Consider the following 15,392-nt stretch of genomic DNA (forward strand, 5'->3'; position numbering starts at 1 on the left):
GGATGTGGTTCAGGCTTCCACCTATAGTCTTATGTAATGCAGAGGCTCTGCAGGAAGCTTTCTTCACTGGGCACATTGTAGCCCCATTTTAGGTATTCCAATCAGTTATAAGCAGAAGACGGACTTACAAGCTTTCTATTGAACTGCCATTCTTGTGGTTCAAACTGACCTTGCATTCCAGGGCTTAGTATGGTGATTGTGGTGGTTATGTGCCGTGGAGTCGGTTCCGACTCATAGCGACCCTGTGCAGGGTTTTCAAGGCTGCAAATCCTTAAGGGAGCAGCAAGCCTCATCTTTCTCCCACGGAACAGCTGGTAGTTTCGAACTGCTGACCTTGTGGTTCGCAGCCCGAATCATAACCACTACGCTACCAGAGCTCCTTAGTGCTTAGTATAGGTTCTCTATTTTCAAAATCAGAGCCTCAGAACATTCTGAATTTCTGGTAGATTCTGGTGATGTAATTACTACCACCAATTCCATTCTACCAGGGTCCCTTATGAAGATTAATAACCTATTTTTTAGATATAGTCCCTAATTGTCATGCCATCTGGGTTAGCATGCTGTACCATGCTTCATTTGGGCTTACTCTAGAGAAACACTAAACAGTTACAGCTGCTGCCACAAACATAGCAGGAGAAGATTTCTCCACGTGCTGAATCTTGGGTCTACAGAGGTTGACATTTACATCTAAATGTGGCCTTTGGTCCATAAAATTCACATGATGTTGAGGGTTCACCTCCCCCGTGTAACACCCAAGACCAGTCAAGACTGCTGAGTTTCATACACTAGGATCCCAGGCCTGAGAATTTTTTGGGAGTGAGCACCATGAATGAATTTACACAGCATCCTTCAACTCAGCTGAGTCCCAGTGTACTGAGTTACAGGCATAGAGAAAGGGTATGTTGCATATTTTTATTTGAAACCATTGAAGGAAATAGTTTCATTATTTTGTGCTGGGGGGGGGTTTGTCTATGTAATTTGCTTCTAAGAATTTCAAGTCTTAAAATTAATAATGAAAAAGAAATGTATATATAGCAGCCATAGATGTAAAGACGCAGTTTATAAAATTGCTACGGCTTGCATACCCCCCCATACTTGTAACTTACAACATTTGCATTTTAATAGAGCCTTTTTGCATAGCAAAGAATTTATCCACTTTTAATTAGAACAGTAACATTTAAAACAATACAAACACAACAGGAGAAACAATCAGTGGTAACCGATGGAAGTATTTACAGAAGTGCAGTTTAATTGGGAGTTGGTTCCTCTGAATTCACACTATGGACTCACAAGTAAAATCAGAGACTAAGGGAAGAGTCCTGGGAAGTGGGATTTTTTCCAGCAGAGGCAGCTGGGTTAGGACAGTCAAATGTGTCCCCACCAGCTGCCATGGTGAGTATGTGTTTGTCATATCTGGCTTAGGTCCATTTTAAATAATTTACATCTTGACATATGAGTTCTGACACATTTATGACATATTATCAATCCTAATACCGACCCTATAATGCCATTTTATTTATTCATTTAACCTCTTTAGAAATTCCAAGTACACTTAAATATGTTACGAGACTTAGACTTATAATTGATTATTTATGCATTTTTTAATTACTCATAATGTAATTTCTTTCTTTTTTTTTTTAAAGGTATTTTCAGATGTGCTCAGAAAAGAAAAAAGGAAAAACTTTCTCTGCCAAGATTCACTTCATTTTATCACAGAAACTTCTTACATACAAACCAACTTTAAACTTTATGTTCTTTAGTGGTTTGGTCAATTATGTGTAGAGACTGAGGATAAGGGGAATTTCTAACAATTGTGAACACAAGAGTATCAGATGGCTACAACAGTTTTCAAGAAACCTATTTTGCATATGCACATTTCCCCCCAGATAATTCTTAAAGAATTTTCCTTCTAACTATGGCCTCCTACAACTATAGCCAACACAGCATAACTTTAGGTAAGTGAAGCAGAGCATCTTATACCAAATGCAGTCACCTGCAGTATAAAAAGTGCTTAACAGAATTATGTGTAAAGAGAAAAAGCGCTTATCAATTGTAAGGGACTCTGGGGTCCAATTAGTTGAGAGTGTGACACAAATAGTTAGATATTTGAAAGCAACAGATTGTAATGGTGCTCCACCCCCACTACCCCACGAGAGAGAGCATTTTAAAATTTAAAAAAACATAGAAGAACAAAAAGCAGAACGCATTTCAACGGTGAAAACAAGGTTACTATTATCTGGCATCCTGGTGGAGCAGAAGCCAGTTCTCATGCTGGTGTTACTGGGAGGCAGGTACTAACAGTGCTACCTCTTGAAATGATTGAACATGGACCAATTCTCAATCTCTCTCTCTCTTTTTGTTTTAACTGAGTGAAGGTTAACACACAAGATCATCAGCTTTACTTTCAACCAAGCGTGTTTTGTTTAATCACAATGATTACAATCCCCTCCCTGCAACAACAGTTATCCTGCTTCTCCACTGTGGCTTCCCTTTTATATTTCACAATGAACAAAGCAAAAATATTTGTTATACACAAACAAAAGATAAGATATTCATTTAAATGTCCAAAGGGCATATTCTACAAGCCAGCCTCCTGCCCCCAGGCACACAGCCTTTCTAAATCTATGGGTCTAGAGTCCATAACTGGACTATCTTTCCATGCCATCACCTCTGCCACCTCTCTGCTATTGCTGCTTTTCTAGGTAGAAGATCACATTCCACTCATGCTCTTCCTTCTCGTTGGTTCTGGGATCCTCTGTTCCTGAAATTAAAGAGTAACTGCTTCCTGTTTCAGTTACTCATCTTCTACAATTACAGTTGTGACTCTTGCAATTAATCCTGCTCACAATTACTAACAATTGAAGACCAATTCTTTCTTGTACAGTGACTCTGTATTCTCCTTTGGGTGGTCTTCTTTTGTTGTTTCCAGCATCATTCAATATTTTGCCCAGTGTTGTTGTTGTTGATAATGACTGTAGTTTAGTCAGTTCCAATTCACAGAAACCCTATAGAGCGTTTCCAAGGAGCAGCTGGTAAGTCTGAACTGCTGACCAGTGGCTAGAAGTCCAGTGCTTATTCTACAACACCACACCAGGACTCCAATTTTGCTCATGGAATCCTTCAAATATTAGATCCCAAGGCTTGACTTTATTCTCCAGGTCTTTCAGTTTGAGAAATGCTGAGCATTTCTGTACACATTTATATTTACCTTTGTCTTCTCATGCTGCTCTTTGAAATTTTCTCTTCCGTTCTTCTACTTCATCATTACATTCACTCGTTTTTGCTTCTCTACACTCAAGAGCAAGTTTCCAAGTCTCTTCTCATCATTAAACATTAGTATCTAAGGCATCAAGTCTGTTCTTGGTGTCTAAATTCAGGTGGGATATACTCAATGTCATTATTCTGGTTCTTGTGGAATTGTTTTAAATTTCTTCTGCTTCAGCCTGAATTTGCATAACAGTAATTGGTGGTCTGTTCCATAGTTGCCTCTGGCCTTATTATGGCTTATGAAATTGAGCTTCTCCAGCATCTCTTTTCACAATTTGATTCCTGTGTATTCCATCTGGTGAGGTCCAAGCATATTGTTGCCTTTTAGGTTTTTGAAAAGGAGACCTGGTCGTATAATGTGTTACGTATGAGCTGGGCTACTAACCACAACATCAACAACTTGACCCTATCACCCGCTACACAGGGGAAAGACGATGCTTTCTGCTCCAGTGAGGATTTACAGTCTTGGAAACCCTACACAGGCTCACTATGAGTTGGAACTGACACAATGACATACCACCACTGTTATGTTTTTGAAAAAAGGCATTTGCAATGAGTAAATCATTGGTTTGGCAAAATTTTGTCATGTAATCTCCAGCAACATCTCCATCACCAAGGCCATATTTTCTTACTACTGATCCTTCCTCTTTGTTTCCAATGTTTGAATTCTAATCACCAGTAATTGTCAATAAATTTTGATTGCATATTTGATCAATTTCAGACTAAAGAATTTTGTAGAATTCTTCAATTTCATCATCACTTGCTTTAGGGGATGGTGTGCAAATTTGAATAATACTGGATTAACTGATCTTCCTTGTGTGTGTATGGATACTGTCCTATTACCATAGCATTGTACTTCAAGACAGATCTTAAATGTTCTTTGAAGATGAATGCAGTATCATTCCACTTCAATTTGTCGTTCTGGGCATAGTAAACTCGCATAGTAAATCACATGATTTTCAGATTCAAAATGGTCAATACCAGTCCCTTTAGGTTCACTAATGCCTAGCATTATCAATTTTTATATGTTCCATTTCATTTTTGACAACTTCCAATTTTCCTATGTTCATACTTCATTCTATATTCTGATTATTACTGGATGCTTACAGCTATTTCTTCTCATTTTGAGTTGTGACAAATCAGCAAATAAAGGTCCTGAAAGCTTAATGTCATCTGCGTCATTAAGGTCAACTCTACTTTGAGGAGACAGCTCTTTCCTGGTCATATTTTGAGTGCCTTCCAAATGAGGAACTCATCTTCTGACACTATATCTGAAAATGTATTGCTGCTATTCATAAGTTTTTCAGTTTTTAACCATTCCAAATTGCTCTACTTCCTTTCTTCCTGGTCTGTCACAGAGAGCATTGTACTTCAAGGTAGATATTGAAGATGAAACAGTGCCCTTTGGATTGAAATTAATTTAATCAAACTAAGAACTAATGTCAAAGTTGGCTTTCTGAAATTAGAAATTGCTTGAATTTGTTGTTCCTAGCATAGTAAACTATATAATTGTCAGATTCAAACTGGCTATTACCAGTTATTACAGCTCACCAATGCCTAGGATATTGAACATAAGCATGCCAAGTAATTTCTGACAACTTCCAATTTTTCTAGACTCATACTTCGTACATTTCATGTTATGATTATTAATGGATGTTTGCAACTGTGTCTCCTGATTTTGAGTTGTGCCCCATTAGCAAATGAAGGTCTGAAAGCTTTGCTCCATTTGCGTCATCCTGGTCAATTCTACTTTGAAAATTGATCTTCTTCAGTCGTACTCTGAGTGCCTTCCAACCTGAGGGAATCACCTTCAAGTACTATATCTGACAATGTTCCACTGCTATTCAAAGATTTTCAGTGGCTAAACATTCAGAGGTAGTCCTCCTCTGCTCCTCCCTAGCTGGTCTTAGACTGGAAGTGACCCTGCTGGTATTTAAAATGCTGGTGGCAGAACTTGCAGCATCATAACAACATGAAAGGTACTACAGTATGACAAAGAAAACTGACAGATTGGGTCCTGAGAGTAGGTTTCCCCTTTCTCAGCTCATGTCTCTCTTATATCTCAAAACAGATGGACTCAAGTAACAATCAATCCTGTAGATTGCATCAACCTCACTGACATCATAGAAGTTGAGTATTTACAACATAGGAGAATTACATCAGATCAGGGCTTATCACATTATATCACCTCACAAGAGAGATTGCATTATATTAGATCTCATCACGCAGGTAATAAATACACGTTAACTGCTAAACCACCGCGAGAGTCCTGATCCAACCAAGCTGACACAAAGCCTTAGTATCACAGTCACTAGGAGTCACATTGACTCAATGGTAGTGTTTGGACTGGCTGGCTGGGTTAGTGCCTAAAGGGAACTGTGTTTGTGAATGAACAGAGCACATGTCCCACTCTGAAATACATTCTAACGCCCACGATAACAATCAATTCAAGAACAATAACAGCATTACTGTGATCACTGTGGCTACCAAGGCTTCTCATGGCTGACATTTCTTGAAAACTGGATCAGAAACTATTTAAATACTTTCACACACCAACTTTGAGGTAAGTACAATTATGTTCTGTCTTGTTTGTTTACACTATCTTTAACCTTATATTGTTAAAACAAAGACTTTAACTTTAGGACTCAAACCCAGAACTTAGTTCCCTCAGGTAAATCTCTGCTTTGAAAGCAGATATGTAAAATGTAGCACAATATGACCATACTCAACTAAAGGGTCTTGGCAGGAGAGTCACTGGGGGACTTCTATTTTTTTTTTAAATAAAAACAAAACTTATTCAAATCCAGGGACAAGCAAATAGTCTCAAAATAGTTCTGAAGTACATTACTTATAAAAATGATGGCAAAATGTTGGCATAATTATAAATATATATGGCATAAAACCTAGAGCATCTACTATTATTTCTGCAAATGATATCATTTGCTTAGAAGAATATTCTTTATCATATAAAAATATTTCTTGGCTATTTGAATATAAGTTTAAGTAGAAACACATACATATATGTATGAGGGGACTTTATAAGGTTTGTGGGAGAATGGAATTAAGAGATAATGGAATGCTCCCATGAACTTTTTCAAGCTGCCTCATATGTTTTATAAATGAATATATGTATGTATGAATATATGTATATGTACTATATGTATGTTAATGCACTGGACTGCAAAGTCAGTTTGTACCTCAAAGTCTGTGGTTCAAGCTCACCAGTCACTCCTTGGCAACCCTATACAGGGTTGCTATGGGTTGGAACACGACTTGACAGCATTTAACAATATGAATGTAAGGAATCCTGGTGTAGCACTGTTGGATAATGCACTGAACCTCAAGGTCAGTTTGAAACACAAAGTTGGCAGTTCAAATCCACCAGCCACTCCTTGGATACCCTATAAAGGGTGTTTATGATTTGGAATGGACTCGACAGCACTTAACAACAATATAAGTATGTAAAAATTCAGATTATTTTAATATTTTACATAAATCAGGTGTTACTAGAGTCACTGAATAGTGCTACTTGACCAAGACAAATCTCTGTTAATTCATAGCTGTAGAAACTGAAGTCTAAGAAAGGAAATCCTAACTAGCTGCTGTGAAAACAACAGAATTAGCACTCAGGTCTCTTGACATCCACTGTGTTACATCACTGTTTCACCTCCTTAAGCAATACAATGGGTATGTTTCTGTGGTGTTATTAAGTGCCTTCGAGTCAATTCCTTTACAGAGTTTCCAAGGAGAGGCTGGTGGATTTGAACTGCTGACCTTGTGTTTCAAACTGACCTTGAGGTTCAGTGCATTATCCAACAGTGCCACATCAGGACTCTAACAATGGATATACAGAATGAAAAGTCACCAAGTTGATTAGGGATACGGATTGAAATCAATTTAATCAAACTAAGAACTAACGTCAAAGTTGGCTTTCTGAAATTAGAAATTGCTTAACCCAAGATCTTTCAGTGTACTTATCCTAATTCCCAGTTATTTGAAGGTAATTTCAAATATACTTGAAATGCACACAGACAATTTAGGCCAGATTTCCTAAATTCTCATAGCAAACCCACTCTTTCATGTGTTACCGGCTTTCTGATCTTACCGTGACATCCTGGAACTGCAGCCGCAATGCTGAGCCGGATGGTTGAGGTCGACTGGTGATCTCCAATATGGTTCTCAACAGGATGTCCAGCAGGCTGGCTACTATCACATCTATTTCCTCCAACACAGATTTTTCCTAAAGGGGGCAAAAAAAGTGTTCAGGAAACTGTGGCTTAAAATGTAATGTTTACCTCTCTTTAACTGAAAGGGGTAAAAAGCATAATTCCAAATATAGAATCAAAGAGCCAGACAACTGCAGAGCTTGAGACCTGGACTGTAGCTAAGTGAATGATCTTCTCTTAGAGATGAGTAAACAAAGGAACAGAGAAGTTCACTGCTTGCCCAAGAGCACACAACCTGGCTGTGCAATGATACCTGAGATACAAATATGAGGGGCTTCAAAAAGTTCATGGAAAAATCTCTTTATCTCTTAATTCCATTTTCCACCAACTTTTTGAAGCCTTGGACGGTGCAGCAGTTAAGTACTTCGCTGCTAATGGTAAGTTTGGTGGTTGGGACTCGACAGTTGCTTCACAGTAGAAAGATGTGGCAGTGTGCTTCAGTCAAGAGGATACCACTGGAAATCCTATGGCGCAGTTCCACCCTATCCTATGGTTGCTCTGAGTTGGGATCAACTTGATGGCAATGGGGACAGATGTGAATGTCAGGGAAAGTACACCAGACTAACATAGAAGAATGCCAGCTACGCCATCAACATGGCATGTGACTTTGGACAAGTTAGTTTGCCTTTCTGGGCCTGATTCCTCACAGGAAATCCTTCCTGATTCTAAAAGTCTACCACTCCTTAATTCCAAGTTGTGCTATCCTTACTTTTCTCATCATTGGAGTTTTACAAGTCATTTTCCAAAACTCTGTTTTTGTTTGTTTGTTTTTTTAATGTTTTATTGTGAATTATGTGATAGTTTACATGGAAGAACATTAGTTTTACATTCATTCTATTGTATATTGTCTCTCATTGCCATGGTTACAATCCCCTCCATGCAATTCTTCCCCCGTACCTCCCAGGTCTTCAGCACACAGTCGCTCTCCCTCATTGGATCTAAAGTCTCAAAACTCTGTTTTAAGTGCAAAAAACTATTACTTGAAAATTGATCAGCAAAATATTAAGAAATGGCATTTGTTTATGGCGAATACCATTAGCGACAGACTCGTCCTAAAGCCAGCTGGCCACCATGGGGACAGCTTTCCTGAAGCTATGTTAATAGCATCCAAGCTCCCAGCACTTAAGAGAGAAACCTAATTTGCTCTGTATGTAGTGGGGTCCTGGTTACATCTACACCAGACAAAACTCTTTGCTTTCATGTCCCTAGCAAGAAGATCATTCTGCAAACACTCTTTAGAAAACATGAGTTTGAAAGAACTGCTTGGCTTGGATTTTAAGATTAAGTTTCTTATAGTTGAAAGATGATTACCTAGATTTCCCTCCATTAAACAGGTTTGGGCTCTGAATTTTTTATCAAGTAAGTCTGAAAGTTGACTGCAAATTGAAATAGACAAGGATTAAAAAAAAAAAAAAAGGCCTACTTCACTACTGTCGATATATATACTTGTTGATGTTAAGTGCCATTGAGTTGATTCTGGCTCATAGTGACCCTGTCTACAGTTTTCTAAAAGCAACTGGTGGGTTTGAACCACCAACCTGGTGGTTAGCAGTCCATTATCTAGCCTACAGCGCCACACTAGGACTCTCTCTCTCTCTTTATATGTATGTGTCTTTTTCTCTTCAATTTTCTGCAATGAATTATCATATTGATTGACTTACTTAAGTAAGACCAACTAGCAGAGAGCTACAGAAAGGCAGAGAAACAGGAGTCCGCATTCAGTGCCAAACTCTGCTTTGTAGCACCTGCTACAGGTAAGTATAATGTTCAGTTCATATTGTAGGCTGACAGAACTAGAGCAGGACCACCCTTCATATGTTGATTTCACATGAGACCCTTAAGCCATGAACATGAATACTCTGAGTTGTCCCATTTACAAGCATGAATGTGATTTTTCTCTAATTGCATTGCATTCTCTAACACAATCATGTGACATCAAGTGTCAGGAACAGGAATCTCCAAAGTCATAACAATGTAACTATGGGTAGTGCTGGGTCAGCTTGTGTTGCAAGATCTTCCCAGTCTCCTAGGGCTTTCCTTAACCACAACTGCCATGGAACTTGACCCAAAGGCATAGCCAATCACTGAGCATCCTCATTCATCCTTTCACGGAATGGGCTCAAAAGAATACATTTTGCAACAATACCTTATTCTTGCCACAGAGCATGCTTCATATCAAGATTAAAGACACATGTGGGTGGCTTTGAGGATTCTAATTTTTCTCACTTGGTATTCAGCTCTTTCTTGAAATACAAGATTTGGAAACCTAGGTTATTCAGGGTTAGAGCAATCCCACAGGGTTGGGGGGAAAAAATTCTTCAGAGGAAAAACAGAAAAACAGAAAAAGTCCAACCCAGGTGGTGGAAATAAGAGACTCTGAGGTTACCCTAGAGTGTGGTTTCTTTGAAGACTTAAAAAATTTCATTTCTAGCACCCATTTGATGGGAATTACATACTATGACCTGTATTTACTTACTGAGCTATTTTTCTTGATGAGACAAAATACGTTGCTAAGGATACGAGCGCACATGATCAAGTCCTTCTGTTCTTGCAAGTGCATGTGGAGGTGATGTAACACGACAGGCAAGAGAATGTACCGGGAGTCTGAGGAGAGAGGAATCATTAGTGTCACATCTGTTAGAGTCCCACGCAAACCTTGGGCAAATCCGTATCTACTTTTAAATTTAATTTTAATTGTTAAATTATTAATGCAAGTACTTTAAAAAGTGATAGTTCTAACGAAGTTCATATTAAAAAATCAGTAGTTTCATTCCCCCACATATCCCCAACCCATGATTCTTGCGCTTAAGAGGTCTTGGACTCTTTTAGTTGAAATAGATTTCTTGTTTTATCATTATTTTACATCCAGTGGCATGTTTCTCTTGCTATTTCCTGATTTTTCATTGAGACAGCTAATTTACTGACCTCCTATGATGGTAGATGGAGGATTTTAAACCTCATCCTAGATTCCTCAGTTTCCCAAAATAATTATATCACAAATTTGGTCTAAATGAACATGAAGGTTTTGCTGCTATTCTTATTTTCATCCCATTGTACGTGACCTGGATTTTTTGCCTGCTTGCTTTATTTTTGATTTTCTCTCTTGGAAAGTTTTCAGGATCTTAACTTTATCCTTGGCAATTCAAAATTGATAATTATATACCATGATTGGCCCTTTCCATCTGTAAACCTGCGTCTTCCAGTTCTATGAACTTGCTTTGAATTGTTTTGATGATCATTTCCTTCCTCTGCTTCTTTGTCCTCTTTCTAGAATTTTCAATATGTTCACATTGTATACCTCTGGAAAAATCTTCTACTTTTCTTGAATATGTTTCCATCTTTTTGTCTAAATGTCTGGACAATTTCCTTAATCTTCCAACCCTTCTATTCAACTGTCTTATTTTATGCTGTCCAAGGGCTCTTGCTTCTCTCCAGGGCTCGTTGAATCTGTATGCAACCTGCACAGTTACACGGGACGACGTGCTCATAAAGGCCCATTCATGTTGGGCTCACTGCTCTGTTACTGTCATTGAAATACGAGATCTTTATTTTATTTTTTTATAAACAAGAAGCTCTACATTTTCATTATGCAGCCATTCCTGCTTATTTCCCTGAATGTTCTCTTTATACAACTCCCTGTTCTTGTTACATGGATGCATTACCTTCCTTCTCTGGAGATTTAAAAAAAAAAAAATTTTTTTTTTCTGCTCTTTGCATTTTCTTTTTCTTTCATATTTTAAAAACTTCGCCTTTCATTTTGACCTTTCATTTTCATAGTGAGGCTGTTCTCCGATGTCTGGTGGGTTTTCACCACTCATTCATTATTGCAAGTGAGGCACTACATTGCTGACTGGAAAAGCAGCTCTTTGTGCCAAGGCAAACTTGTAGACTACTGAAGACCCACTGCTGGGCTAGGGGTTATCCAATGTATCATTGTTGTTGTTGTTTGTTGTTAAGTGTTGTCGAGTCAGTTCTGACCCATAGCGACCCTGTATAGTGTTTCGGTGGAGCAGCTGGTGAGCCTGAAACCCCAACCTTACAGTTCAAATGGCTTTGCAGTCTGGCGCATTAACCCACAGTGCCACACCAGGACTCCAATGCACCACTGAGTGATCACCAAATGTCCATGCCTGAGATGCTTCTCTTGGATTGGTCAATTCTCCAGAGAGTAATCTATCCAGACCCTCTCTAAGGCACATGAACTCAGGTTTTAGTCATGTGAAATCAGGAAAGGAAGTGGCCAATGGAGGGGTCTCCTAATATACTGGGAAACACTATTTTTAGTATGGGGTCTTCAACAAAGAATGTTGGAACTATTAAAACAATAATCCTTGAAGGGGTCTGTTTTAATGACTCTGTTGTAAGTTGAATACCTCATTTTTAAATAATATTATTAGTTTTCATTACTATTGCCTTTTACCATCAGTACCTTTATAAATCTGATCTGGGGGATTGGAAACATTGCATATAAAGTTTTAAGTGGTAGGGAGTCACTGCCTAGTGATGTAACAAGAAAGGAAACTAAAGCTCAGCTGATATAGCACTGCAGCCAAGAGAATTTGATTCCTAAATAATCAGTTTGTAACCTACTGTTAGGAAAATACCCAGCACATAAAAGTGAGGTAGACGAATCATTTGCATGGGATACACGTACAACAATGTTACTATCTAGCCAGCAGCGCTACTACTTTCCCTTTGGGGGACAATGTCAGCCAATGCAAATGATAGACTCGGTGGGTAAATGCCAAACAAGCTGAGTGGTGAAAAATGCTAATTCTTACCTTTAAAAGACAACACCTAGACCCATCAAGTAGGACTAGAAAAAAAATCCCTACAATTGAAAAAACATTAACTTCCTATACATGTCATACTAGAATCAGTTATGTAAGTTTTCTTTGAAAGAAGCAATTCACTCAGATTCCATTATCTCAGACAAAAGCTCCCTGCATTGTACATAGTGCTGAGAGTATGCAGTGATTTATTTTTTATTTTGCTTTTACACATTTGAGCAGATTAAGTTACCTCCCATCAAGAATTCAACTAGGCATAGGGTGAGAAAGGAGGAAGGGCAGCTAAGAAATACTAGGAGATGTCCTCCTTTAGATGAATTTTAGGGTAAGTTACAAGCTGACCTTGGCTTCCTCTCCTAACAAAGCTTTATGTAAGGACCTAGAAGTCAGCATCTTGCCATGAGGTAGAAGGGTTTCTGAGCCACATGGTGGCACACCTGGCTGCCTGTTACTCTCCACAAACTGGGCCTGGAAGTCTCTACCATGGGATACCTCTCCTAGGCAAATTAGATGCTTATGTGCAATTCTTACTTTTGTCATGGGTGCTGCATTCCTTTACCTCTAACCTCTGTTTTGACATATTCCTGCTCATCCTTAGCTCGAATTGCCCTTCTAATAAGATTTCTCTGTGCCTTTTTTCCTGCTCTTTCACTATTCATGCTGGTGTTAGTTGCCATTGAGTCAACTCTGGTTCATACAATCCCATGCACAGAACAGAATGTAGCCTGGACCTACAGCATCTTTACCATCATTGGTGTGTTCGAATCCACTGTTCCAGCCTTCCAATCGAAGTGGCTCATCCTCCAGAACGACACTGGACAATATTCTCTTGTGATTCACAGGTCTTTCATTGACTGATTTTATGATTAGATTGCCAGATTTGTCTGAATTCTCTGTCTTAGTCTGGAAGCTCCGCAGAAATCTGTCCCCCATGGATGACCCTGTTGGTATTTGAACTATTGGCGGCATCGCCTGAGAGAGGGTGGTGGTTTTTCCCATGTTGTTGTTGTTGTCAGGTGCCATCGAGTCGGAACCGACTCATAGCGACCCTGTGCAGGGTTTTCAAGGCTGCAAATCCTTAAGGGAGCAGCAAGCCTCATCTTTCTCCCACGGAACAGCTGGTAGTTTCGAACTGCTGACCTTGTGGTTCGCAGCCCGAATCATAACCACTACGCTACCAGAGCTCCTTAGTGCTTAGTATAGGTTCTCTATTTTCAAAATCAGAGCCTCAGAACATTCTGAATTTCTGGTAGATTCTGGTGATGTAATTACTACCACCAATTCCATTCTACCAGGGTCCCTTATGAAGATTAATAACCTATTTTTTAGATATAGTCCCTAATTGTCATGCCATCTGGGTTAGCATGCTGTACCATGCTTCATTTGGGCTTACTCTAGAGAAACACTAAACAGTTACAGCTGCTGCCACAAACATAGCAGGAGAAGATTTCTCCACGTGCTGAATCTTGGGTCTACAGAGGTTGACATTTACATCTAAATGTGGCCTTTGGTCCATAAAATTCACATGATGTTGAGGGTTCACCTCCCCCGTGTAACACCCAAGACCAGTCAAGACTGCTGAGTTTCATACACTAGGATCCCAGGCCTGAGAATTTTTTGGGAGTGAGCACCATGAATGAATTTACACAGCATCCTTCAACTCAGCTGAGTCCCAGTGTACTGAGTTACAGGCATAGAGAAAGGGTATGTTGCATATTTTTATTTGAAACCATTGAAGGAAATAGTTTCATTATTTTGTGCTGGGGGGGGGTTTGTCTATGTAATTTGCTTCTAAGAATTTCAAGTCTTAAAATTAATAATGAAAAAGAAATGTATATATAGCAGCCATAGATGTAAAGACGCAGTTTATAAAATTGCTACGGCTTGCATACCCCCCCATACTTGTAACTTACAACATTTGCATTTTAATAGAGCCTTTTTGCATAGCAAAGAATTTATCCACTTTTAATTAGAACAGTAACATTTAAAACAATACAAACACAACAGGAGAAACAATCAGTGGTAACCGATGGAAGTATTTACAGAAGTGCAGTTTAATTGGGAGTTGGTTCCTCTGAATTCACACTATGGACTCACAAGTAAAATCAGAGACTAAGGGAAGAGTCCTGGGAAGTGGGATTTTTTCCAGCAGAGGCAGCTGGGTTAGGACAGTCAAATGTGTCCCCACCAGCTGCCATGGTGAGTATGTGTTTGTCATATCTGGCTTAGGTCCATTTTAAATAATTTACATCTTGACATATGAGTTCTGACACATTTATGACATATTATCAATCCTAATACCGACCCTATAATGCCATTTTATTTATTCATTTAACCTCTTTAGAAATTCCAAGTACACTTAAATATGTTACGAGACTTAGACTTATAATTGATTATTTATGCATTTTTTAATTACTCATAATGTAATTTCTTTCTTTTTTTTTTTAAAGGTATTTTCAGATGTGCTCAGAAAAGAAAAAAGGAAAAACTTTCTCTGCCAAGATTCACTTCATTTTATCACAGAAACTTCTTACATACAAACCAACTTTAAACTTTATGTTCTTTAGTGGTTTGGTCAATTATGTGTAGAGACTGAGGATAAGGGGAATTTCTAACAATTGTGAACACAAGAGTATCAGATGGCTACAACAGTTTTCAAGAAACCTATTTTGCATATGCACATTTCCCCCCAGATAATTCTTAAAGAATTTTCCTTCTAACTATGGCCTCCTACAACTATAGCCAACACAGCATAACTTTAGGTAAGTGAAGCAGAGCATCTTATACCAAATGCAGTCACCTGCAGTATAAAAAGTGCTTAACAGAATTATGTGTAAAGAGAAAAAGCGCTTATCAATTGTAAGGGACTCTGGGGTCCAATTAGTTGAGAGTGTGACACAAATAGTTAGATATTTGAAAGCAACAGATTGTAATGGTGCTCCACCCCCACTACCCCACGAGAGAGAGCATTTTAAAATTTAAAAAAACATAGAAGAACAAAAAGCACAACGCATTTCAACGGTGAAAACAAGGTTACTATTATCTGGCATCCTGGTGGAGCAGAAGCCAGTTCTCATGCTGGTGTTACTGGGAGGCAGGTACTAACAGT

General features: G+C 38.7%; 1 protein-coding gene across 1 annotated transcript in view; it reads right to left on the reverse strand.

Annotated features, from left to right (window-relative positions):
* The window catches only part of DOCK4 (dedicator of cytokinesis 4), a 360,754-nt gene that overhangs the window by 132,757 nt on the left and 212,605 nt on the right, over positions 1-15,392 (reverse strand). The window contains exons 23-24 of the mRNA XM_006859354.1: positions 9,970-10,097; positions 7,373-7,507 (exon numbers count right to left, since the gene is read on the reverse strand). Coding sequence (XP_006859416.1) covers positions 7,373-7,507; positions 9,970-10,097 — 263 coding nt within the window. The remainder of the gene's footprint in view (positions 1-7,372; positions 7,508-9,969; positions 10,098-15,392) is intronic.

The sequence above is a fragment of the Chrysochloris asiatica genome, unplaced genomic scaffold (genome assembly GCF_000296735.1).
Source record: "Chrysochloris asiatica unplaced genomic scaffold, ChrAsi1.0 scaffold00032, whole genome shotgun sequence".
NCBI lineage: Eukaryota > Metazoa > Chordata > Mammalia > Afrosoricida > Chrysochloridae > Chrysochloris > Chrysochloris asiatica.